The sequence below is a fragment of the Bombina bombina genome, chromosome 7 (genome assembly GCF_027579735.1).
Source record: "Bombina bombina isolate aBomBom1 chromosome 7, aBomBom1.pri, whole genome shotgun sequence".
Lineage (NCBI taxonomy): Eukaryota > Metazoa > Chordata > Amphibia > Anura > Bombinatoridae > Bombina > Bombina bombina.
The window spans coordinates 403,818,510-403,845,127 of record NC_069505.1 but is presented as its reverse complement, the minus strand read 5'-3'; the positions used below and the strand labels follow the sequence as shown (position 1 = coordinate 403,845,127).

General features: G+C 39.9%; 1 protein-coding gene across 1 annotated transcript in view; it reads left to right on the top strand.

The window, feature by feature from the left end:
- The window catches only part of FANCD2 (FA complementation group D2), a gene marked incomplete in the record, with an annotated part of 1,113,076 nt that overhangs the window by 707,873 nt on the left and 378,585 nt on the right, over positions 1 to 26,618 (top strand). The window contains 3 exon segments of the mRNA XM_053689418.1: positions 10,283 to 10,381; positions 21,652 to 21,761; positions 22,151 to 22,291. Of these exon segments, the coding sequence (XP_053545393.1) occupies positions 10,283 to 10,381; positions 21,652 to 21,761; positions 22,151 to 22,291 (350 nt within the window).

The window sequence follows — 26,618 nt, the reverse complement described above, 5'->3', positions numbered from 1 at the left end:
CTGGGCGTTTAGGAATGAAGCTTCGGTTGATCAGATTTGCAAAGCAGCCACTTGGTCGTCTTTGCATACTTTTACTAAATTCTACCATTTTGATGTGTTTTCTTCTTCTGAAGCAGTTTTTGGTAGAAAAGTACTTCAGGCAGCTGTTTCAGTTTGATTCTTCTGCTTATAATTTCAGTTTCTTTCATGTAATTAGCAAGAGTCCATGAGCTAGTGACGTATGGGATATACATTCCTACCAGGAGGGGCAAAGTTTCCCAAACCTTAAAATGCCTATAAATACACCCCTCACCACACCCACAATTCAGTTTTACAAACTTTGCCTCCGATGGAGGTGGTGAAGTAAGTTTGTGCTAGATTCTACGTTGATATGCGCTCCGCAGCAAGTTGGAGCCCGGTTTTCCTCTCAGCGTGCAGTGAATGTCAGAGGGATGTGAGGAGAGTATTGCCTATTTGAATGCAGTGATCTCCTTCTAAGGGGTCTATTTCATAGGTTCTCTGTTATCGGTCGTAGAGATTCATCTCTTACCTCCCTTTTCAGATCGACGATATACTCTTATATATACCATTACCTCTGCTGATTCTCGTTTTCAGTACTGGTTTGGCTATCTGCTATATGTAGATGAGTGTCCTGGGGTAAGTAAGTCTTATTTTCTGTGACACTCCTAGCTATGGTTGGGCACTTTGTTTATAAAGTTCTAAATATATGTATTCAAACATTTATTTGCCTTGACTCAGAATGTTCAACTTTCCTTATTTTTCAGACAGTCAGTTTCATATTTGGGATAATGCATTTTAATTTAACATTTTTTACCTTAAAATTTGACTTTTTCCCTGTGGGCTGTTAGGCTCGCGGGGGCTGAAAATGCTTCATTTTATTGCGTCATTCTTGGCGCGGACTTTTTTGGCGCAAAAATTCTATTTCCGTTTCCGGCGTCATACGTGTCGCCGGAAGTTGCGTCATTCTTTGACGTTATTTTGCGCCAAAAATGTCGGCGTTCCGGATGTGGCGTCATTTTTGGCGCCAAAAAGCATTTAGGCGCCAAATAATGTGGGCGTCTTATTTGGCGCGAAAAAATATGGGCGTCACTTTTGTCTCCACATTATTTAAGTCTCATTTTTTATTGCTTCTGGTTGCTAGAAGCTTGTTCTTTGGCATTTTTTCCCATTCCTGAAACTGTCATTTAAGGAATTTGATCAATTTTGCTTTATATGTTGTTTTTTTTTTTCTTTTACATATTGCAAGATGTTCCACGTTGCAACTGAGTCAGAAGATACTTCAGGAAAATCACTGCACAATGCTGGAGCTACCAAGCTAAGTGTATCTGCTATAAACTTTTGGTATCTGTTTCTCCAGCTGTTATTTGTATTGCATGTCATGTCAAACTTATTAATGCAGATAAAATTTCCTTTAGTACTGTTACATTACCTGTTGCTGTTCCGTCAACATCTAATTTTCAGAGTGTTCCTGATAACATAAGAGATTTTATTTTTTAAATCCATTAAGAAGGCTATGTCTGTTATTTTTCCTTCTAGTATACATAAAAGTCTTTTAAAACTTCTCTTTTTTTCAGATGAATTTTTAAATGAACATCATCATTCTGATACTGATAATGGTTCTTCTGGTTCTGAGGTTTCTGTCTCAGAGGTTGATGCTGATAAATCTTTGTATTTGTTCAAGATGGAATTTATTCGTTCTTTACTTAAAGAAGTGTTATTTGCATTAGAAATAGAGGATTCTGGTCCTCTTGATACTAAATGTAAACGTTTAAATAAGGTTTTTAAATCTCCTGTAGTTATTCCAGAAGTGTTTTATCTCCCTGATGCTATTTCTGAAGTAATTTCCAGGGAATGGAATAATTTGGGTAATTTATTTACTCCTTCTAGACGTTTAAGCAAATTATATCCTGTGCCATCTGACAGATTAGAGTTTTTTGGGACAAAAATCCCTAAGGTTATGGGGCTGTCTCTACTCCTGCTAATGTACTACTATTCCTACGGCAGATAGTACTTCATTTAAGGATCCTTTAGATAGGAAAATTGATTCCTTTCTAAGAAAAGCTTACTTATGTTCAGGTAATTTTCTTAGACCTGCTATATTTTTAGCGGATGTTGCTGCAGCTTCAACTTTTTGGTTAGAAGCTTTAGCGCAACAAGTAACAGATCATAATTTTATAGCATTATTTTTATTCTATAACATGCTAATAATTTTATTGGTGATACCATCTTTTGATATCATTAGAGTTGATGTCAGGTATATGTCTCTAGCTATTTTAGCTAGAATAGCTTTATGGATTAAACTTGGAATGCTGACATGTCTTCTAAGTCAACTTTGCTTTCCCTTTCTTTCCAGGGTAAATAATCATTTTCGTTCCTTTCCTCACAAGGAACAAAAGCCTGATCCTTCATCCTCAGGAGCGGTATCAGTTTGGAAACTATTTCCAGTTTGGAATATATCCAAGCCTTATAGAAACCTATAGCCAGCTCCTAAGTACCTATGAAGGTGCGGCCCTTATTCCAGCTCAGCTGGTATGGGGCAGATTACGTTTTCTTCAAAGAAATTTGGATCAATTCCGTTCTTAATCTCTGGTTTCAGAAACATTGTTTCAGAAAGGTACAGAATTGGCTTCAAGTTAAGGCCTCCTGCTAAGAGATTCTTTTCTTTCCCGTGTCCCAGTTAACACAGCAAAGGCTCAGCATTTCTGAAATGTGTTTCAGATCTAGAGTTGGCTGGAGTATTTATGCCAGTTCCAGTTCTGGAACAGGGGCTGGGGTCTTATTTTATCTCTTCATTGTACCAAAGAAGGTCAATTCCTTCAGACCAGTTCCGGATCTATCATTATTGAATCATTATGTTAGGATACCAACATTCAAGATGGTTACTGTAGGACTATCCTGCCTTTTGTTTAGCAAGGGCATTATATGTCTACAATAGATTTACAGGATGTGTATCTGCATATTCCGATTCATCCAGATCACTTTTAGTGTCTGAGATTCTCTTTTTAGACAAGCATTACCAGTTTTGTGGCTCTACCGTTTGGCTTAGCCTCAGTTCCAAGAATTTTTTTCAAAGGTTCTCGGTGCCCTTCTTTCTGTAATCAGAGAATAGGGTTTTGGTATTTCCTTATTTGGACGATATCTTGGTATTTGCTCAGTCTTCTCATTTTCGAAGAATCTCATACGAATCGACTTGTGTTGTTTCTTCAAGTTCATGGTTGGAGGATCAATTTACCAATCAGTTCATTGATTCCTCAGACAAGGGTAACCTTTTTAGGTTTCTAGATAAATTCAGTGTCTATGACTCTGTCCTTGTCAGACAAGAGAAGTTTAACATTGATATCAGCTTGTCAAAACCTTCAGTCACAATCATTCCCTTTGGTAGCCTTATGCATGGAAATGTTGGGTCTTAGGACTGCCGCATCAGATGCGATCTCCTTTGCTCGTTTTCACATGCGACCTCTTCAGCTCTGTATGCTGAACCAATGGTGCAGGGATTACTCAAAGATATCTCAATTGATATCTTTAAACCGATTTTACAACACTCTCTGACATGGTGGACAGATCACCATCGTTTAGTTCAGGGGGCTTCTTTGTTCTTCCGACCTGGACTATAATCTCAACAGATGCAAGTCTTACAGGTTGGGGAGCTGTGTGGGGGTATCTGACGGCACAAGGGGTTTGGGAATCTCAGGAGGTGAGATTTCCGATCAATATTTTGGAACTCCGTGCAATTTTCAGAGCTCTTCAGTCTTGGCCTCTTCTGAAGAGAGAGTTGTTCATTTGTTTTCAGATAGACAATGTCACAACTGTGGCATACATCAATCATCAAGGAGGGACTCACAGTCCTCTGGCTATGAAAGAAGTATCTCGAATTTTGGTTTGGGCGGAATCCAGCTCCTGTCTAATCTCTGCGGTTCATATCCCAGGTATGGACAATTGGAAAGCGGATTATCTCAGTCGTCAAACGTTGCATCCGGGCGAATGGTCTCTTCACCCAGAGGTATTTCTTCAGATTGTTCAAATGTAGGAACTTCCAGAAATAGATCTGATGGCTTCTCATCTAAACAAGAAACTTCCCAGGTATCTGTCCAGATCCCGGGATCCTCAGGCGGAGGCAGTGGATGCATTATCACTTCCTTGGAAGTATCATCCTCCCTATATCTTTCCGCCTCTAGTTCTTCTTCCAAGAGTAACCTCCAAGATTCTGAAGGAATGCTCGTTTGTTCTGCTGGTGGCTCCGGCATGGCCTTACAGGTTTTGGTATGCGGATCTTGTCCGGATGGCCTCTTGCCAACCGTGGACTCTTCCGTTAAGACCAGACCTTTTGTCTCAAGGTCCTTTTTTTCCATCAGGATCTGAAATCCTTAAATTTAAAGGTATGGCGATTGAACTCTTGATTCTTGGTCAAAGAGGTTTCTCTGACTCTGTGATTAATACTATGTTACAGGCTCGTACATCTGTATCCAGAGAGATATATTATAGAGTCTGGAAGACTTATATTTCTTGGTGTCTTTCTCATCATTTTTCTTGGCATTCTTTTAGAATACCGAGAATATTACAGTATTCTTCAGGATGGTTTAGATAAGGGTTTGTCCGCAAGTTCCTTGAAAGGTCAAATCTCTGCTCTTTCTGTTCTTTTTCATAGAAAGATTGCTATTCTTCCTGATATTCATTGTTTTGTACAAGCTTTGGTTCGTATAAAGCCTGTCATTAAGTCAATTTCTCCTCCTTGGAGTTTGAATTTGGTTCTGGGGGCTCTTCAAGCTCCTCCATTTGAACCTATGCATTCATTGGATATTAAATTACTTTCTTGGAAAGTTTTTTGTTCCTTTTGGCCATCTCTTCTGCCAGAAGAGTTTCTGAATTATCTGCTCTTTCTTGTGAGTCTCCTTTTCTGATTTTTCATCAGGATAAGGCGGTGTTGCGAACTTCTTTTGAATTTTTACCTAAAGTTGTGAATTCCAACAACATTAGTAGAGAAATTGTGGTTCCTTCATTATGTCCTAATCCTAAGAATTCTAAGGAGAAATCGTTGCATTCTTTGGATGTTGTTAGAGCTTTGAAATATTATGTTGAAGCTACGAAATCTTTTCGTAAGACTTCTAGTCTATTTGTTATTTTTTCCGGTTCTAGAAAAGGCCAGAAAGCTTCTGCCATTTCTTTGGCATCTTGGTTGAAATCTTTAATTCATCTTGCCTATGTTGAGTCGGGTAAAACTCCGCCTCAGAGAATTACAGCTCATTCTACTAGGTCAGTTTCTACTTCCTGGGCGTTTAGGAATGAAGCTTCGGTTGACCAGATCTGCAAAGTAGCGACTTGGTCCTCTTTGCATACTTTTACTAAATTCTACCATTTTGATGTATTTTCTTCTTCTGAAGCAGTTTTTGGTAGAAAAGTTCTTCAGGCAGCGGTTTCAGTTTGAATCTTCTGCTTATGTTTTTCATTAAACTTTATTTTGGGTGTGGATTATTTTCAGCAGGAATTGGCTGTCTTTATTTTATCCCTCCCTCTCTAGTGACTCTTGTGTGGAAAGATCCACTTCTTGGGTAGTCATTATCCCATACGTCACTAGCTCATGGACTCTTGCTAATTACATGAAAGAAAACATAATTTATGTAAGAACTTACCTGATAAATTCATTTCTTTCATATTAGCAAGAGTCCATGAGGCCCGCCCTTTTTTTGTGGTGGTTATGATTTTGTATAAAGCACAATTATTCCAATTCCTTATTTTATATGCTTTCGCACTTTTTTCTTATCACCCCACTTCTTGGCTATTCGTTAAACTGAATTGTGGGTGTGGTGAGGGGTGTATTATTTATAGGCATTTTAAGGTTTGGGAAACTTTGCCCCTCCTGGTAGGAATGTATATCCCATACGTCACTAGCTCATGGACTCTTGCTAATATGAAAGAAATGAATTTATCAGGTAAGTTCTTACATAAATTATGTTTTTTTTCATTATAAGATTTAAACTTTATTTTGGGGTGTGGATTATTTTTTCAGCGGAATTGGCTGTCTTTATTTTATCCCTCCCTCTCTAGTGACTCTTGCGTGGAAGTTCCACATCTTGGGTATTTATTATCCCATACGTCACTAGCTCATGGACTCTTGCTAATTACATGAAAGAAAACATAATTTATGTAAGAACTTACCTGATAAATTAATTTCTTTCATGTTAGCAAGAGTCCATGAGGCCCACCCTTTTTTGTGGTGGTTATGATTTTTTTGTATAAAGCACAATTATTCCAATTCCTTATTTTTTATGCTTTCGCACTTTTTTCTTATCACCCCACTTCTTGGCTATTCGTTAAACTAATTTGTGGGTGTGGTGAGGGGTGTATTTATAGGCATTTTGAGGTTTGGGAAACTTTGCCCCTCCTGGTAAGAATGTATATCCCATACGTCACTAGCTCATGGACTCTTGCTAATATGAAAGAAATGAATTTATCAGGTAAGTTCTTACATAAATTATGTTTTCTCTATCTTTCCAAGGTAATAAATTATTTGGTTCTCAGTTGGATTCCATAATTTCAACTGTCACTGGGGGGAAGGGAGCCTTTTTGCCTCAGGATAAAAAATCTAATGGTAAATTTAGGGCTACTAACCGTTTTCGTTCCTTTCGTCAGAATAAGGAACAGAAACCTGACCCTTCCCCTAAAGGAACGGTTTCCAATTGGAAGCCTTCTCCAGTCTGGAATAAATCCAAGCCTTTTAGAAAATCTAAACCAGCCCCCAAGTCCGCGTGAAGGTGCGGCCCTCATTCCAGCGCAGCTGGTAGGGGGCAGACTTCGAATTTTCAAGGATGTTTGGATCAATTCAATCCAAAATCATTGGATTCAGAACATTGTTTCTCAAGGGTACAGAATAGGTTTCAAGGTAAGACCGCCTGTGAGAAGTTTATTTCACTCACGCATTCCAGTGGACCCAGTAAAGGCTCAGGCTTTCCTGAAGTGTGTTTCAGACCTGGAGTTATCCGGGGTAATTGTGCCAGTTCCATATTTGGAACGGTGTCTGGGGTTTTATTAAAATCTGTTCATTGTTCCAAAGAAAGAGAATTCTTTCAGACCAGTTCTGGATCTAAACATTTTGAATCGTTATGTAAGAATACCAACATTCAAAATGGTGACTATAAGGACTATTCTGCCTTTTGTTCAGCAAGGGCATTATATGTCCACAATAGACTTACAGGATGCTTATCTTCATATTCCGATTCATCCAGATCATTATCAGTTCCTGAGATTCTCTTTTCTAGACAAGCATTACCAATGTGTTGCTTTTCCTTTTGGCCTAGCAACAGCTCCAAGGATTTTTTTCAAAGGTTCTCGGTGCCCCACTCTCTGTAATCAGAGAGCGGGGTATTGCAGCGTTTCCTTATTTGGACGATATCTTTGTACTTGCTCAGTCTTTACATTCTGCAGAATCTCACACGAATCTTCAAAGACATGGTTGGAGGATCAATTTACCAAAAAGTTCCTTGATTCCTTAGACAAGGGTAACCTTTTTAGGATTCCAAATAGATTCAGTATCCATGACTTTGTCTCTAACAGACAAAAGACGTCTGAAATTGGTTTCAGCTTGTCGGAACCTTCAGTCTCAGTCATTCCCTTCAGTAGCTATGTGCATGGAGGTTTTAGGTCTCATGACTGCAGCATCGGAGGCGATCCCCTTTGCTCGTTTTCACATGAGACCTCTTCAGCTTTGTATGCTGAACCAATGGTGCAGGGATTATACAAAGATATCACAATTAATATCCTTAAATCCCAATATTCGACTATCTCTAACTTGGTGGTTAGATCACCACCGTTTGGTCCAGGGGGCCTCTTTTGTTCGTCCAACCTGGACTGTGATTTTAACAGATGCAAGTCTTTCAGGTTGGGGAGCTGTCTGGGGATCTCTGACAGCGCAGGGGGTTTGGAAATCTCAAGAGGTGAGATTACCAATCAATATTTTGGAAGTCTGTGCGATTTTCAGAGCTCTTCAGTTTTGGCCTCTTCTGAAGAGAGAACCGTTTATTTGTTTACAGACAGACAATGTCACAACCGTGGCGTATGTCAATCATCAAGTTGGGACTCTCAGTCCTCAAGCTATGAAAGTAGTATCTCGGATATTTACATGGGCGGAATCCAGCTCTTGTCTAATCTCTGCGGTCCATATCCCAGGTATAGATAATTGGGAAGCGGATTATCTCAGTCGCCAGACTTTACATCCGGGAGAATGCTCTCTTCACCCAGATGTGTTTCATCAGATTGTTCAGATGTGGGGGCTTCCAGAAATAGATCTGATGGCTTCTCATCTAAACTGGAAACTTCCCAGGTATCTGTCCAGGTCCAGAGATCCTCAGGCGGAAGCAGTGGATGCGTTGTCACTTCCTTGGAATTATCAACCTGCTTATATCTTTCCGCCTCTAGTTCTTCTTCCAAGAGTGATTTCAAAAATCATAATGGAGCGTTGGCCACACAGGTTTTGGTATGCGGATCTTGTTCGGATGTCCAGTTGCCAACCTTGGCCACTTCCTTTAAGGCCAGACCTTCTATCTCAAGGTCCATTTTTCCATCAGGATCTCAAATCATTAAATTTGAAGGTATGGAGATTGAACGCTTAGTACTTAGTCATAGAGGTTTCTCTGACTCAGTGATTAATACTATGCTGCAGGCTCACAAATCTGTGTCTAGAAAGATTTATTACCGAGTTTGGAAGACTTACATTTCATGGTGTTCTTCTCATAAATTCTCTTGGCATTCTTTTAGAATTCCTAGAATTTTACAGTTTCTTCAGGATGGTTTGGATAAGGGTTTGTCTGCAAGTTCCTTGAAAGGACAAATCTCTGCTCTTTCTGTTCTGTTTCACAGAAAAATTGCTAATCTTCTTTACATTCATTGTTTTGTACAGGCTTGGGTTCGTATCAAGCCTGTCATTAAGCCAATTTCTCCTCCTTGGAGTCTTAATTTGGTTTTGAGGGCTTTACAGTCTCCTCTGTTTGAGCCTATGCATTCTCTGGACATTAAATTACTTTCTTGGAGAGTATTGTTTCTTTTGGCCATCTCTTCTGCTAGAAGAGTTTCTGAATTATCTGCTCTTTCTTGTGAGTCTCCTTTTCTGATTTTTCATCAGGATAAGGCGGTTTTGCGGACTTCATTAAAATTTTTACCTAAAGTTGTGAATTCCAACAACATTAGTAGAGAAATTGTTGTCCCTTCGTTATGACCTAATCCTAAGAATTCTTTGGAAAGATCTTTGCATTCTTTGGACGTGGTTAGAGCCTTGAAATATTATGTTGAAGCTACTAAAGATTTCAGAAAGACTTCTAGTCTGTTATCTTTTCTGGTTCTAGGAAAGGTCAGAAGGCTTCTGCCATTTCTTTGGCGTCTTGGTTAAAGCTTTTGATTCATCATGCTTATTTGGAGTCGGGTAAATCCCCGCCTCAGAGGATTACGGCTCATTCTACTAGGTCAGTTTCTACTTCGTCAGTTTCTACTTCCTGGGCTTTTAAGAATGAAGCTTCTGTTGAACAGATTTGGAAAGCAGCGACTTGGTCTTTTTGCATACTTTTACTAAATTCTACCATTTTGATGTTTTCTCTTCTTCAGAAGCAGTTTTTGGTAGAAAAGTTCTTCAGGCAGCTGTTTCAGTTTGATTCTTCTGCTTATAATTTCAGTTTTTTTTCATTATAAAGATTAAAACTTTTGGGTTGTGGATTCTTTTTTCAGCGGAATTGGCTGTCTTTATTTTTATCCCTCCCTCTCTAGTGACTCTTGCGTGGAGTTCCACATCTTGGGTATTTGCTATCCCATACGTCACTAGCTCATGGTCTCTTGCCAATTACATGAAAGAAAACATAATTTATGTAAGAACTTACCTGATCAATTCATTTCTTTCATATTGGCAAGAGTCCATGAGGCCCACCCTTTTTGTGGTGGTTATGATTTTTTTTGTATAAAGTACAATTATTCCAATTCCTTGTTGATGCTTTCGCTCCTTTCTTATCACCCAACTTCTTGGCTATTCGTTAAACTGAATTGTGGGTGTGGTGGGGGGTGTATTTATAGGCATTTTGAGGTTTGGGAAACTTTGCCCCTCCTGGTAGGAATGTATATCCCATACGTCACTAGCTCATGGACTCTTGCCAATATGAAAGAAATGAATTTATCAGGTAAGTTCTTACATAAATTATGTTATTTGATTAGTATGAAATGATTTTCTTTATGATGTATCCACATTTGAATGTCTGCACCATGAAGCAAAATCAACATTGTTTAATTTGTTTTGTTTTACGTTTAATAGCTTCTCCTGGGTATGTTCCTCCATCTGCAAACTTTGATTCAGAGCCACAGGAGATGGCACCTACTATAGCTGCACCCCCAGTCAAAAAGGCAAAGAAAGGTAGTTATTGCATAAACTCATCATCTTAACTTGAGCAACAACATCAAATGCTGTTATCTAATGCGCTTACTGTATCCTCAAACATGGTAGCCAGAAACAACATTTAGTTTATTAAAGGGATAGTAAAGTGAAAAACATTATTTTATCATTCAGATAGAACATACAATTTCTTTTTTAAGACACGATGAGTCTACGGATCATCTTAATTACTAATGGGATATTCACCTCCTAGTCAGCAGGAGGCGGCAAAGAGCACCACAGCAGAGCTGTTAAATAGCTCATCCCTTTTCTCCCACCCCAGTCATTCTCTTTGCCTACATTAGTGATAGGAAGAGGTTAAGTGAGGTGTTAGAAAAGATTCTTCAATCAAGAGTTTATTATTTTTAAAGTAGTGCAAGATTGTGCTGCTTTGTTCTAGGGTGTAGCCATAGTCCATATCAGTCTCTTCAATGGGAACTTGTGGGACATAATTCTCACTGCGCCTCCCATATATTTATACTGCCCTATTCCTGATAGCCTAAGCAAGATTACTCAGGCTTTATCCTTTGTCCACAGGGCTATGTGAGGGAGAGGACCTTGCAAACCTGCTGAGCTGCCCTGCTGTCGGGCAGATTTTAACGGTAAGTGCTAACTTTTTATTCTGGGTCTGGGAAGATCTCAGAGGAAGTGGAGCACTTGATTGAGACATTACTCCTTTATTAGGACATTCCTCTTAGTCATATAAAGGGAGGGGATCCTGCGACAGCACATTTTTAGCAGGTACTGGGGACTAAGGAGATTAAATGTGGCTGTACTCTGGGGGCCTCAAATCACTGGGGACAAAGTGATAAGGACTCAGGAGATGGTGTTTGGGTCACTCTTTTGGGCTATAGAGTTACCTAACATGCGGTAGTACAATCGTCCCCAATTTCTAACAGAGTGTACAAATTTAACTAGCTCCTAGTGGCCTATCTATGTACTGTATATTAATGGCGACCGGGAGATAGTTAGATACGCCCACGATGGGCAGAGTTACTTTTGGCGCCGTTTTTGGGCTGCAATTCCTCTATATCAAGGCACAGTCATAATGGTCACCTCCATTACGATATCAGAAGGCAGAGCATCTAACACAGCCTTTAGTGTTTTACTTCTCAATGCAGGTCCAGTCAACGCTATGAAAAGTACAGCATTTCAGACTTGCTTATGTATATTATCGTATTGTTTATCCATGAAAATAAACAGTTTAAAATTTCATAGGAAATAAACAATATAAAATGCATTTTTCTGTCATTAAACTGAAGTGTCAAATGAGTCTTATGGCATTTAAAGTTTGGGTACAGATGGGCACCTCAGCACAATATCTGAGGTGTAAATAGGTGCTGCAATATTTGCTTGCTAATCTAACTCATTCCTGCACGCAAAAAGAAAAAGTTACAGTTTAAAATTTAAAGAGACAGTAACGTTTTTTTATCTGTTAATTTTATTAAAAGAATTTCAGTTGTTTATTTGTTTAATTCATCCTTTGGGACTTAGGTTGGGACCTGGCTTGACGGAAATAATCTCTTTTGAAATTTAAGAGAAAAAATATCCAATTAGCCTGCTGTTGATTCAAAGACAGCATGAAGGACATGCCCCCGATCCGGGATCGGATCTTGTAGGGGACAGACTTTCCGTTTTCGCTCAGACTTGGGTTCGAGATGTTCAGGATCCCTGAGCAATAGAAAATAGTGTCCCAGGAATACAAATTAGAGTTAAAAAATTTTCCTCCCAGAGGCAGGTTTCTGCTTTCAGGATTATCTGCAGATCAGACAAAAGGAGAGGCGTTCTTAAACTGCGTAAGAGACCTCTCAGACCTGGGAGTGATTATTCCAGTTCCAATACAGGTACAGGTTTGGGTTTTTTATCCCAATCGGTTTGTGGTTCCCAAAAAGAGGGAACCTTCATGCCACTTTTTAGATCTCAAGAGTCTAAACCAACTTCTTAGTGTACTGTCCTTCAAGATGGAAACTATTTGTTCCATTCTTCCCTTGATCCAAGAGGGTCAATTTATGACTACAGTGGATTTAAAGGACGCGTACCCTCATGTACCATTCTCAAGTTCTAAAGTTTGCCTTTTTGGACAAACGCTTCCAGTTCGTGGCTTTACCTTTTGGTCTTGCCACAGCTCTTATTTCACAAGATTTCACTCAGACGTGGGGTAATCCTTCCCGCGATCTCATGGGTTGAAGGTTAATTTGGATGGAGTTCCTTAGTGCCAAGCACAAGGGTAACTTTCTTGAGAACCATAGTAGATTCCATGTCAATGAAGATTTTTCTGATAGAATGTCAGGACATCAGAGATCATCGTTATTTGTCTAATCATTCAGTCCACTGTCAGTGGCTCAGTACATGGAGGTAATTGGGCTGATGGTGGCGGCAATGGACATCATCCCGTTTGCTCGGTTCCATCTCAGACCTCTGCAGTTAAGCATACTCAGGCAATGGATCAGAGATCATTCAGATTTGTCTCCTCAAATATTGCTGGAGCAGGAGACAAGGGATCCTCCTCAATATTGGTTGTCTCTGGATCATCTCTCCCTGGGATCCTGCTTTCGCAGACCATCTTGAGTGATTGTGACAACAGACGCCAGCCTTCTAGGGTGGGGAGCAATCTGGGGCTCCCTAAGGGCTCAGAGGGTTTGGACTCAGTCAGAGTCTGTTCTTCCTATAGACATGCTGGACCTGAGAGCGATCTACAAGGTTTTTCTGGCCTGGCCTCAGTTAGCCTCGGTCCAGTTTATCAGGTTCCAGTCGAACAAATGTTAGTGGCTTACATCAATCATCAGGGAGGGACGAGGAGTTCCTTAGCAATGATGGAGGTATCCAAAATAATTCAGTGGACGGAGGCCCATTCTTGCGGCCTGTTGGCAATCCACATCCCAGGGGGGTCTTCTAGGAGGTGGATTTTCTGAGGCAGGCAAACTTTTCATCCGGGGGAGTGGGAACTCCATCCGGAAGTGTTCTCCAGCTTTTTCATAAGTTTGTTTTACCTTCTCGGGTCGTTGCTTGAATCAAGCAGGAGAGGGCGTCAATGATCCTCATAGTACCGGCTTCGCCTCGCTGTAGTTGGTACGCAGACCTGTTGGATATATCATCTCTGCCATCTTGGGGACGTCCGTTGAGGAAGGACCTTCTAATTCAAGGCCTCTCCTTCACCCAATTCTGGTTTCTCTGAAACTGACTGCTTGGAGATTGAACGCTTAATATTATTCAAGCAGGGTTTTCTGACTTGGTCTTTGAGACCATGATTCAGGCTTGTAAGCCTATCTTTAGAAAAATGTATCATAAAATATGACATAAATATCTCTATTGGTGTGAATCCATGGGCTACTCATGGAGTAGAGTTAGGATTCCTAGAATTTTGTCTTTTCTCCAAGAAGGTTTGGAGAAAGGTTTATCGTCATGTTCCCTAAAGGGTCAAATCTCTGTCGTTATTTATTTTGTTACACAGACGTACAATCATTTTGTCAAGCCTTGGTTGGGATCAGGCCTGTGTACAAACCAGTTACTCCTCTATGGAGTCTGAATTTAGTTCTCATAGTTCTTCAAGAGGCTCCGTTTGAGCCTATTCATTCCTTAGATATTAAGTTGTTATCTGGGAAAGTTTTATTTCTGGTTGCTCTCTGGTGTATCCTAGTGGCTAGCACACCTGGTTGAGAGGTAGAAGGATGAGAGTTCAAATCTACCCACGGGTACTGTTCATTTAATGGAGAGTGTCCGAGCTCTCGGCATTACAGTATGAGTCTCCTTATCTTATTTTCCATTCAGATAAGGTAGTTTCTTTCATGTACTTGGCAAGAGTCCATGAGCTAGTGACGTATGGGATATACAATCCTACCAGGAGGGGCAAAGATTTCCAAACCCCTCACCACACCCACAATTCAGTTTTACAAACTTTGCCTCCTATGGAGGTGGTGAAGTAAGTTTGTGCTAAGATTTCTACGTTGATATGCGCTTCTCAGCTTTTTTGAAGCCCTAAAGTGAATGTCAGAGGGATGTGAAGGGAGTATCACCTATTGAATGCAATGGTTTTCCTCACGGGGATCTATTTCATAGGTTCTCTGTTATCGGTCGTAGAGATTCATCTCCTACCTCCCTTTTCAGATCGACAATATACTCTCATATTCCATTACCTCTACTCATAACTGTTTCAGTACTGGTTTGGCTATCTGCTATATGTGGATGGGTATCTTCAGGTAAGTATGTTTTCATTACTTAAGACACTCTCAGCTATGGTTTGGCACTTTATGTATTTTATAAAGTTCTAAATATATGTATTGTACTTATATTTGCCATCATTCAGGTTTCAGTATATTTCCTTTTGCAGACTGTCAGTTTCATATCTGGGAAATGCATTTTTTAGAAATGTATTTCTTACCTTGGGTGTAGTCTTTTTTCAATTGATTGTCTTTTTCTATATCGTGGGCAGAATTAGGCTCGCGAGGGCGCAAAATGCTAACGTTTATTGCGTAATTTTTGGCGCAAAGTTACGTTCGTTGACGCAAATTCGACATTTCCGGCATCTTAGTTGACGCCGGGTCCTTTCACAAGGTTGCGTCATCTGTGACGCAAGTGTGTCGTTTCCGGACGTTTTTGGCGCCAAAACATATTTTTCTGTTGCTGTGCGTCATACTTGGCGCCAAATATTTTCATTATTTTAGACCTCATTCTTATTTGCCTCTTGCCTTTTTCTATGTCAGAGGGCTATTCTGTTTGCATTTTTTCCCATTCCTGAAACTGCCATAAAGGAAATTGATAATTTTGCTTTATATGTTGTTTTTTCTCTTACATTTTGCAAGATGTCTCAATCTGTTCCTGTCTCAGAAAACACTGTTGGAATCCTGCTGACTGATAACAGTTCTACCAAAGCTAAGTACATTTGTTGTAATCTTATGGAGATTATATCTCCAGCTGTGGTTTGTAATAAGTTGTCATGATAAACTTTTACATGCAGAAAATGTGTCAATCAGTAATAATACATTGCATGTTGCTGTTCTTTTAACATCTAATGTACAAGATATACCTGTGAATTTATAAGAATTTTTTGTTGATTCTATTCAGAAGGCTTTGTCTGCCATCCCGCCTTCTAATAAATGTAAAGGTCTTTTTAAACTTCTCATAAAGTTGATCAAATTTCAAATGACCGACAACATACTGAATTATCCTCCTCTGATGAGGATCTATCTGATTCAGAAGATCCTTCCTCAGATATTGACACTAGCAAATCTACTTATTTATTTAAAATGGAGTACATTCGTTCTTTGTTGAAGAAGTGTTGATTATATTGGATATTGAGGAGACTAGTCCTCTTGATTTTAAAGCTAGTAAACATTTAAATTCTGTTTATAAACCTCCTGTGGTTATTTCAGAGGTTTTTTTCAGTTCCTGATGCTATTTCTGATATGATTTCTAACGAATGGAATAGGCCTGGTACTTCTTTTATTCCTTCTTTAAAGTTTAAAAAATTGTATCCTTTGCCAGCAATTAGTTTGGAGTTTTGGGAAAAGATCCCCAAAATTGACGAGGCTATCTCTACTCTTGCTAAACGTACTACTATTCCTACGGAAGATAGTATTTTTATTTAAGATCCTTTAGATAGGAAACTTGAATCTTATCTAAGGGAAGCTTATTTATTTTCAGGTTTTCTTCTTAGGCCTGCAATTTCTTTGGCTGATGTTGCAGCTGCTTCAACTTTTTGGTTGGAAACTTTAGCGCAACAAGTATCGAATCATGATTTGTCTAGCATTGTTAACTTGATTCAACATGCTAATAATTTCATTTGTGATGCCATTTTTTGTTATCATCAAAATTGATGTTAAATCTCTGTCTTTAGCTATTTTAGCTAAAAGAGCTTTGTGGCTTACCGGTAAATCTTGGAATGCTAATATGATTTCTAAGTCCAGATTGCTTTTTCTTTCCTTCTAAGGTAATAAATTATTTGGTTCAGTTGGATTCAATATTTTCAACTGTCACTGGGGGGAAGGGAGTTTTTTTGCCTCAAGATAAGATCTAAGGGTAAATTTAAAGCTTCTCACCGTTTTTGTTCTTAAATAAGGAACAGAAACCCAACTCTTCCCCAAGGAATCTGTTTCCAATTGGAAGCCTTCTTCAAATTGGAATAAATCCAAGCCATTTAAGAGATCAAAGCCAGCCCCTAAATCTGCATGAAGGTGCGGCTCTTATTCTAGCTCAGCTGGTAGGGGGCAGATTTTAAGATTTTTCTAAGATGTTTGGATCAATTCTGTCCAAAATCCTTGGATTCAGAATATTGTCTCTCAGGGGTACAGAATAGGTTTCAGAGTAAGACCACCTGTGAGAAGATTTTTTTCTCACGCATTCCAGCAAACTCGGTAAAGGCTCAGGCTTTCCTGAAGTGTGTTTCAGACCTGGAGTTATCTGGGGTAATCATGCCAGTTCCGTTTCAGGAACAGAGTCTGGGGTTTTATTCAAATCTATTCATTGTCCCAAAGAAAGCAATTTCATTCAGACCAGTTTTGGATCTAAATATTTTGAATCGATATGTAAGAGTACCAACTTTCAAAATGGTGACTATAAAGTCTATTCTGCTTTTTGTTCAGCAAGGGCATTATATGCCCACAATAGACTTACAGGAAGCATATCTTCATATTCTGATTCATCCAGATTGCTTTCAATTTCTGAGATTCTCTTTTTTAGACAAGCATTACCAATTTGTTGCTCTTCCTTTTTGACCTAGCGACAGCTCTAGGAATCTTTTCAAAGGTTCTTGGTGTCCTACTCTTCGTTATCAGAGAGCGGGGCGTTGCAGTGTTTCCTTATTTGGACGATATCTTGGTACTTGCTCAGTCTTTATGTTCTGCAGAATCTCACACGAATCAACTACTGTTGTTTCTTCAAAGAAATGGTTAGAGGATCAATTTACCAAAAAGTTCCTTGATTCCTCAGACAAGGGTCATCTTTTTAGGTTTCAAGATAGATTCAGTGTCCATGACTCTGTCTCTAACAGACAAGAGACAATTTGAATTGGTTTCAGCTTGTCGGAACCTTCAGTCTCTATTATTCCCTTCAGTAGCAATGTGCATGGAAGTTTTAGGTCTCATGACTGCAGCATCGGACGTGATTCTCTTTGCTCGTCTTTATATGATACCTCTCCAGCTTTGTATGCTGAATCAATGGCACAGGGATTATACAAGTATATCACAATTAATATCCTTAAATCCCAGTGTTTGACTATCTCTGACTTGGTGGTTAGATCACCATCGTATAGTTCTAGGGGCCTCTTTGGTTCGTCCATCCTGCACTGTGATCACAACAGATGCAAGTCTTTTCAGGTTGGGGAGCTGTTTGGGGATCTCTGACAGCATAAGGGGTTAGGAAATCTCAAGAGGCGAGATTGCCAATAAATATTTTGGAACTCCGTGCAATTTTCAGGGCTCTTCAGGCTTGGCCTCTGTTGAAGGGAGAACGGTTCATTTGTTTTCAGACAGACAATATCACAGCTGTGGCATATGTCAATTATCAGGGTGGGACTTGCAGTCTCCTAGCTATGATAGAAGTATCTTGAATACTTTCTTGGTCGGAATCCAGCTCTTGTCTAATTTCTGTGGTACATATCCCAGGTGTAGACAATTGAGAAGCGGATTATCTCAGCCGTCAGACTTTACATCCGGGGGAGGGGTCTCTCCATCCAGATGTGTTTTCTCAGATTGTTCAGATGTGGCGTTTTCCAGAAATATATCTGATGGCTTTTCATATAAACAAGAGACTTCCTAGGTACCTGTCCAGGTCCAGGGATCTTCAGGCGGAAGCAGTGGTTGCATTGGCACTTCCTTGGTGCTACCAACTTGCTTATATTTTCCCGCCTCTAGTTCTTCTTCCAAGAGTGATATCCAAAATCATCATGGAACAGTCATTTGTATTGCTGGTAGCTCCAGCATGGCCTCACAGGTTTTGGTATGCGGATCTTGTTCGGATGTCCAGTTGCCAACCTTGGCCTCTTCCATTTAGGTTGGATCTTCTGTTTCAAGGTCCGTTTTTTCCATCAGGATTTCAAATCATTAAATTTGAAGGTATGGGAATTGAAAGCCTAGTGCTTAGTCATAGAGGTTGCTCTAACTCTGTGATTAATACTATGTTACAGGCTCGTAAATCTGTTTTTAGAAAGATTTATTATCGAGTTTGGAAGACTTATTTTCATGGTGTTCTTTTCAAAAATTCGCTTGGCATTCTTTCAGAATTCCTAGAATTTTTTCAGTTTCTTCAGAATGGTTTGGATAAGGTTTTGTCTGCAAGTTTCTTGTAGGGACAAATCTTTGCTTTTTCTGTCTTATTTCACAGAAAGATTGCTAAGCTTACTGATATTCACTGTTTTTAACAGGCTTTGGTTTGTATCAAGCCTGTCATTAAATCAATCTCTCCTCCTTGGAGTCTTAATTTGGTTTTGTGGGCTTTACAGGCTCCTCCATTTGAGCCTATGCATTCTTTGGATATTAACTACTTTCTTGGAAAGTGTTGTTCCTTTTGGCCATCTCTTCTGCTAGAAGAGTTTCTGAATTATCTACTCTTTATTGTGAATCTCCTTTCTGATTTTTCATCAGGATAAGGCGATTTTGCGGACTTCATTTAAATTCTTTCCTAAGGTTGTGATTTCTAACAACATTAATAGAGAATTTGTTGTCCCTTCCTTGTGTCCTAATCCTAAGAATTCTTTGGAGAAATCCTTCCATTCTTTGGATGTGGTAAGAGCTTTGAAATATTATGTTGAAGCTTCTAAAGATTTCAGGAAGACTTCTAGTCTATTTGTTATCTTTTCTGGTTCTAGGAAAGGTCAGAGGGCTTCTGACGTTGTCTTGGCTTCGTGGTTAAAGCTTTGGTTTCATTCAGCTTATTTGGGGTCGGGTCAAGCCCCGTCTTAGAGTCAAGCCCCGTCTCAGAGAATTACAGTTCATTCTACTAGATAAGTCTCCACTTCATGGGCTTTTTAAGAATGAAGCTTCAGTTGATCAGATTTGCAAAGCAGCAACTTGGTCTTCTTTGCATACATTTACTAAATTCTACCATTTTTGATGTATTCACTTCTTCGGAAGCAGTTTTTGGTAGAAAAGTTATTCAGGCAGCTGTTTCAGTTTGATTCTTCTGCTTATGTTTTAAGTTTTTTCTTTTCATTTAATGAGAATTAATTATTTGTGGATTATTTTTTCAGCGAGAAATGGCTGTTTTTATTTTTATCCCTCCCTCTCTAGTGACTCTTGCGTGGAGTTCCACATCTTGGGTATTGATATTCCATACGTCACTAGCTCATGGACTCTTGCTAATTACATGAAAGAAAACATAATTTATGTAAGAACTTACCTGATAAATTCATTTCTTTCATATTAGCAAGAGTCCATGAGGCCCACCCTTTTTTGTGGTGGTTATGATTTTTTTGTATAAAGCACAATTATTCCAATTCCTTATTTTTGATGCTTTCGCTCCTTTCTTATCACCCCACTTCTTGGCTATTCGTTAAACTGAATTGTGGGTGTAGTGAGGGGTGTATTTATAGGCATTTTGAGGTTTGGGAAACTTTGCCCCTCCTTGTAGGATTGTATATCCCATACGTCACTAGCTCATGGACTCTTGCCAGCATGAAAGAAATTAATTTATCAGGTAAGTTCTTACATAAATTATGTTTTTACGTACTAAATTAGGATTTCTTCCTAAGGTTGTTTCTGATCGGTTAAATAATCAGGAGATTGTTGTTCTTTTCTTGTGTCCTAATCCTTCTTTTCAGAAGGAAAGACTTCTGCACAATTTGGACGTGGTCCGTGCTTTAAAGTTTTACCTGCAGACCACTAAGGACTATCGTCAGTCTTCTTCTTTGTTTGTGGTTTTCTCAAGAAAACGCAAAAGACAGAAAGCTACAACTACTTCTCTTTCTTTTTGGCTGAAGAGTATCATATGTTTTACATATGAGACTGCTGGACAGCAGCCTCCCGGGAGAGTTACAGCTCATTCCACGAGGGCTGTTGCTTCCTCATGGGCATTCAAAAATGAAACTTCTGTGGAACAGATTTGCAAGGCTGCAACTTGGTCCTCTCTTCACTCTTTTTCAGAGTTTTACAAATGTGACACTTTTGCCTCAGCTGAGGCCGCTTTTGGGAGAAAGGTTCTTCAAGCAGTGGTGTCTTCCATTTAGGTTCCCTGTCTTGTCCGTCCCGTATCATCTGTGTACTTTAGCTTGGGTATTGAATCCCATTAGTAATTAAGATGATCCGTGGACTCATCGTGTCTTAAAAAAGAAAAGAAAATTTATGCTTACTTAATAAATGTATTTCTTTTTTGACACAATGAGTCCACGGCCAGTCCTGTTCTTGTTAGCCAGGTTGTGGGTTATTGTAAACTTCAGACACCTCGGCACCTTGGCTTTTCCTTTCTCTTCCGAACTTCGGTCGAATGACTGGAGTGGGAGGGAAGGGAGGAGCTATTTAACAGCTTTGCTGTGGTGCTCTTTGCCTCCTCCTGCTGACCAGGAGGTGAATATCCCATTAGTAATTAAGATGATCTGTGGACTCATCGTGTCAAAAAAGAAATACATTTATCAAGTAAGCATAAATTTTCTTTTTAAACAACTTTCCAATTTACTTCTATTATCAAATTTGCTTCATTCTCTTGTTATCCATTGCTGAAGGAACAGCATTGCACTACTGGCAGCTAGCTGTACACATCTAGTAAGCCAATTACAAGAGACAAATGTGTGCAGGCACCAATTAACAGCTCCTACTGGTGTATGATATGTTCATATTCTTTTTCAACAAGAGATACTAAGAGAACAAAGCACATTTGAAAATAGAAGTACATTTTAAAGTGTCTTAAAATGACACGTTCTATCTGAATTGTGCAAGTTTAATTTTGACTTTCCTATCCATTTAAATGAAAATAGTATCCCTGGACAAAAGGCTGTAAAAATGTCCCCACCGATGAGCAAACACTATCCAGGGTGCTGATCCTAAAATGGGCCAGCTTCTAACCTTTACATTCCTGCTTTTTAAATAAAGATCGTAAGAGAACAATGAAAAATTGATAATATGAGTAAGTTATAAAGTTGCTTAAAATTGCATGCTCTATCTGAATCGTGAAAGAGAGAAAAAATTTGGGTTTAGTATCCCTTTAAGACAAGTAGATATTGACAGCCTATAAACATGCTAGCAGTAACTTGACAGATAATGCTATATCTAAAAAAGAAAACGTTATTATTGTGACATTAACTTTTACGATAATTAATTGTTACAAAGGTAAAAAAAGAACATCCGCTGAAAGCAAAAACTCATCTGCCGACAGCTCTCAGATAGAGGAACAACAGGACACAGAGCAATTAGAGACAGAGAAGACTCAACCGGAGAAGGTACAACATGAAGCGGGGGGGGGGGGGGGGGGGCGCAACATTATTAAGTAGCTGGGTGGGGACAGTGAATATTACATTTTATATTATTTATAAAAGTTATCCAAAGCCTAAATGAATTGCCTATTATACTCCGTTTCGATGAATGTACACAATGGCAAACAAATCACTTTTTTTCTGGCCAAGACAAAAGTCATGAAGTGCAAGCAGGTATCTCATAAACATACAAAAAAGATTAGCATTAACCATCCTATACTAAATACCTCTTTGTTATAAACATTTGTAATAAGTGTATTCTGCGGCCCTAGTGGGTTTTGTGGGGTTGGTTTGAATGTATATTTCACAAGGAAGATGCTGAGACTCTTTCTCTTTCTCCTCTTCCCACCCTAAAGGAGAAGGAGGAAAGCAACAGATTATCTCTCAGCCTTAATAGCTATCGTGCCTACTTCAGGGAGCTTGGCCTCGAGGTGTTCACAGTTCTGCAATCTGGACTTCTCACACGTTCTCTTTTGGACACAGAAATGCACACAAAGGTAACCTGTTGGGGTCATAATTAGTCTTGTCAGAATTATAAACTTCTAATGCAAATAAAACTATACCACAAATACAGATGCTGAACCAAAATATGCTAAACAAAACATCCTTGCATGTGCAAATATGTTACACTAAATTAGTTAAAATCCTTGCCTTTTTGCCATGTTAAATTATATACCACGCATGGTCCTTTATGTTCATAAATGCTTTTTGATCAACTTTGTGGGGGGGACGGGGACGGTTTCCCTTGATTATTTTCTTTCCTATTGCATGGAGAGTCCACAAATTCCAATTACTATTGGGATAATGAAATCCTGGCCAGCAGGAGGAGGCAAAGAGTACCCCAGCAGAGCTGTTAAGTGTCATTCTCTTTGCCTCTATCACGGGAGGATGTGCGAAGATGGTGTCTGAAGATTTGTAATCCTTTTATGGGTACTTTCCCTGCAAGCAAGGATTTGGGATCAAGCTGTGTCAATGTCAATCTCTTTAGTAAGACTAATGGTGGCTTTTAGCAGTTAGAAGATGGTGAGGTGGTCTTTGCTTAACTTCTAACATTATTGTTATCCCTATTACAGAAAGCCAGGGTTGGTTACTCTGTTCTTTCTTTTCTACAGGTCCCTGGTAGAAGTGGAGGAATCTGCCATACCTTAGAAGCCATTCCCTGCCTGACAAAGCAGATCTAGGTTAGAAGGTATCAGCACTCTAAGGGTTAATGCCTTTGTGAACAGCTCTCAAGAATTGGGACTCAGTATCTCTTATTAGAGATATGTTTTCTTCTTAAACGGGAAGAGTCCACAGCTGCATTCATTACTTTTGGGAAATACAAAACCTGGCCACCAGGAGGAGGAAGAGACACCACAGCCAAAGGCTTAAATACCTCCCCCACTTCCCTCACCCCCCAGTCATTCTTTGCCTTTCGTCAGAGGAGGTTGGCAGAGAAGTGTCAGAAGTTCGAGATAGTCTCTTATGGAAGGTAGTACTCTTCGCAATGGGACTGGAGTTTTAAGTAATCCTATCAGCCTCTCAGTGAGAGCATGGATTTAAGTTAGAGTCCGGAGATGCAGGGAGAGTTTTCCTGCAAAGCCATCTCGACTCATATTAACAGCTCCTTGGTAATCAGCGTTGATGAGTTTCGCTGCCTACTTTTATTCACTCAAGTCTGTCAGAAGCGAGGCTACTATCTGTTACACTTGAAGTGCTGTGTTCCTGTTCCACGGTGTAGATTCCGGTAAAATAGTTTCATTTTATTTTGATATGTGAATGTAATGTTAACGAAACAAGGTAGGGTCCCAGTGGGACTCCTTTTATGTTAATAAGGAATCATGGCTAATATCTCCTGAGGGGGGGTTATTGAGCAGGGGAGACTTAATCATGGTTTCTCCAACATAGGTGTGTCCGGTCCACGGCGTCATCCTTACTTGTGGGATATTCTCCTCCCCAACAGGAAATGGCAAAGAGCCCAGCAAAGCTGGTCACATGATCCCTCCTAGGCTCCGCCTACCCCAGTCATTCTCTTTGCCGTTGTACAGGCAACATCTCCACGGAGATGGCTTAGAGTTTTTTAGTGTTTAACTGTAGTTTTTATTATTCAATCAAGAGTTTGTTATTTTAAAATAGTGCTGGTATGTACTATTTACTCAGAAACAGAAAAGAGATGAAGATTTCTGTTTGTATGAGGAAAATGATTTTAGCACCGTAACTAAGATCCATGGCTGTTCCACACAGGACTGTTGAGAGCAATTAACTTCAGTTGGGGGAACAGTGTGCAGTCTCTTACTGCTTGAGGTATGACACATTCTAACAAGACGATGTAATGCTGGAAGCTGTCATTTTCCCTATGGGATCCGGTAAGCCATGTTTATTAAGATAGTAAATAAGGACTTCACAAGGGCTTATTAAGACTGTAGACTCTTTTTGGGCTAAATCGATTCATTATTAACACATATTTAGCCTTGAGGAATCATTTATTCTGGGTATTTTGATATGATTATATCGGCAGGCACTGTTTTTGACACCTTATTCTTTAGGGGCTTTCCCTAATCATAGTCAGAGCCTCATTTTCGCGCCGGTATGGCGCACTTGTTTTTGAGGACAGCATGGCATGCAGCTGCATGTGTGTGGAGCTCTGATACACAGAAAAGTCTTTCTGAAGGCATCATTTGGTATCGTATTCCCCTTTGGGCTTGGTTGGGTCTCAGCAAAGCAGATTCCAGGGACTGTAAAGGGGTTAAATATAAAAACGGCTCCGGTTCCGTTATTTTAAGGGTTAAAGCTTCCAAATTTGGTGTGCAATACTTTTAAGGCTTTAAGACACTGTGGTGAAATTTTGGTGAATTTTGAACAATTCCTTCATACTTTTTCGCAATTGCAGTAATAAAGTGTGTTTAGTTTAAAATTTAAAGTGACAGTAACGGTTTTATTTTAAAACGTTTTTTGTGCTCTGTTATCAAGTTTATGCCTGTTTACAATGTCTGAACTACCAGATAGATTGTGTTCTGACTGTGGGGAAACCAAGGTTCCTTCTCATTTAACTATATGTATTTTATGTCATAAAAAAATTTAGTAAAAATGATGCCCAAGATGATTCCTCAAGTGAGGGGAGTAAGCATGGTACTGCATCATCCCCTCCTTCGTCTACACCAGTCTTGCCCATACAGGAGGCCCCTAGTACATCTAGTGCGCCAATACTCCTTACTATGCAACATTTAACGGCTGTAATGGATAATTCTATCAAAAACATTTTAGCCAATATGCCCACTTATCAGTGAAAGCGCGACTGCTCTGTTTTAGAAAATTCTGTAGAGCATGAGAACGCTGATGATATGGTTTCTGAAGGGCCCCTACACCAGTCTGAGGGGGCCAGGGAGGTTTTGTCTGAGGGAGAAATTTCAGATTCAGGAAACATTTCTCAATAAGCTGAACCTGATGTGATTACTTTTAAATTTAAGTTGGAACATCTCCGCGCTCTGCTTAAGGAGGTGTTATCCAATTTGGATGATTGTGATTATCTGGTCATTCCAGAACCACTATGTAAAATGGAAAAGTTCTTAGAGGCCCCGGGGCCCCCCGAAGCTTTTCCTATATCCAAGCGGGTGGCGTACATTGTTAGTGAAGAATGGGACAGGCCCGGTATACCTTTAGTACCTCCCCCCATATTTATAAAATTGTTTTCCTATAGTCGACCCCAGAAAGGACTGATGGCAGACAGTCCCCAAGGTCGAGGGGGCGGTTTCTACTCTACACAAGCGCGCCACTATACCCATAGAAGATAGTTGTGCTTTCCAAGATCCTATGGATAAAAAATTAGAAGGTCTGCTAAAGATGTTTGTTCAGCAAGGTTCCCTTCTACAACCAATTGCATGCATTGTCCCTGTCACTGCAGCCGCGTGTTTCTAGTTTGATGAGCTAGGAAAGGCGATTATTAGTAATTCTTCTTCTTATGAGGAGATTATGGACAGAATTCGTGCTCTTAAATTGGCTAATTCTTTCACCCTAGACGCCACCTGGCAATAGGCTAGGTTAGCGGCGATAAAATTCTGGGTTTGCTATTGTGGCGCAGAGCGCTTTGGTTAAAATCTTGGGCAGCGGATGCATCTTCCAAGAACAAATTGCTTGACATTCCTTTCAAGGGGAAAACACTCTTTGGCCCTGACTTGAAAGAGATTATCTCTGATATCACTGGGGGCAAGGGCCACGCCCTTCCTCAGGATAGGTCTTTTCAAGACCAAAAATAAACCTAAGTTTCGTCCCTTTCGCAGAAACGGATCAGCCCCAAGGGCTATGTCCTTTAAGCAGGAAGGTAATACTTCTCAAGCCAATCCAGCCTGGAGACCTATGCAAGGCTGGAACAAAAGAGAGCAGGCCAGGAAACCTGCCACTGCTACCAAGACAGCATGAACTGCGGGCCCCCGATCCGGGACCGGATCTGGTGGGGGGCAGACTCTCTCTCTTCGCTCAGGCTGGGGCAAGAGATGTTCTGGATCCTTGGGCGCTAGAAATAGTCTCCCAAGGTTATTCTCTGGAGTTCAAGGGGCTTCCTCCAAGGGGGAGGTTCCACAGGTCTCAGTTGTCTTCAGATCACATAAGAAGACAGGCATTCTTACATTGGGTAGAAGACCTGCTAAAAATGGGAGCGATTCATCCTGTTCCATTAGGAGAACAAGGGATGGGGTCCTACTCCAATCTGTTCATAGTTCCCAAAAAAGAGGGAACGTTCAGACCAATCTTAGATCTCAAGATCTTGAACAAGTTTCTCAAGGTTCCATCGTTCAAGATGGAAACCATTCGAACACTCCTTCCTTTCATCCAGGAAGGTCAATTCATGAC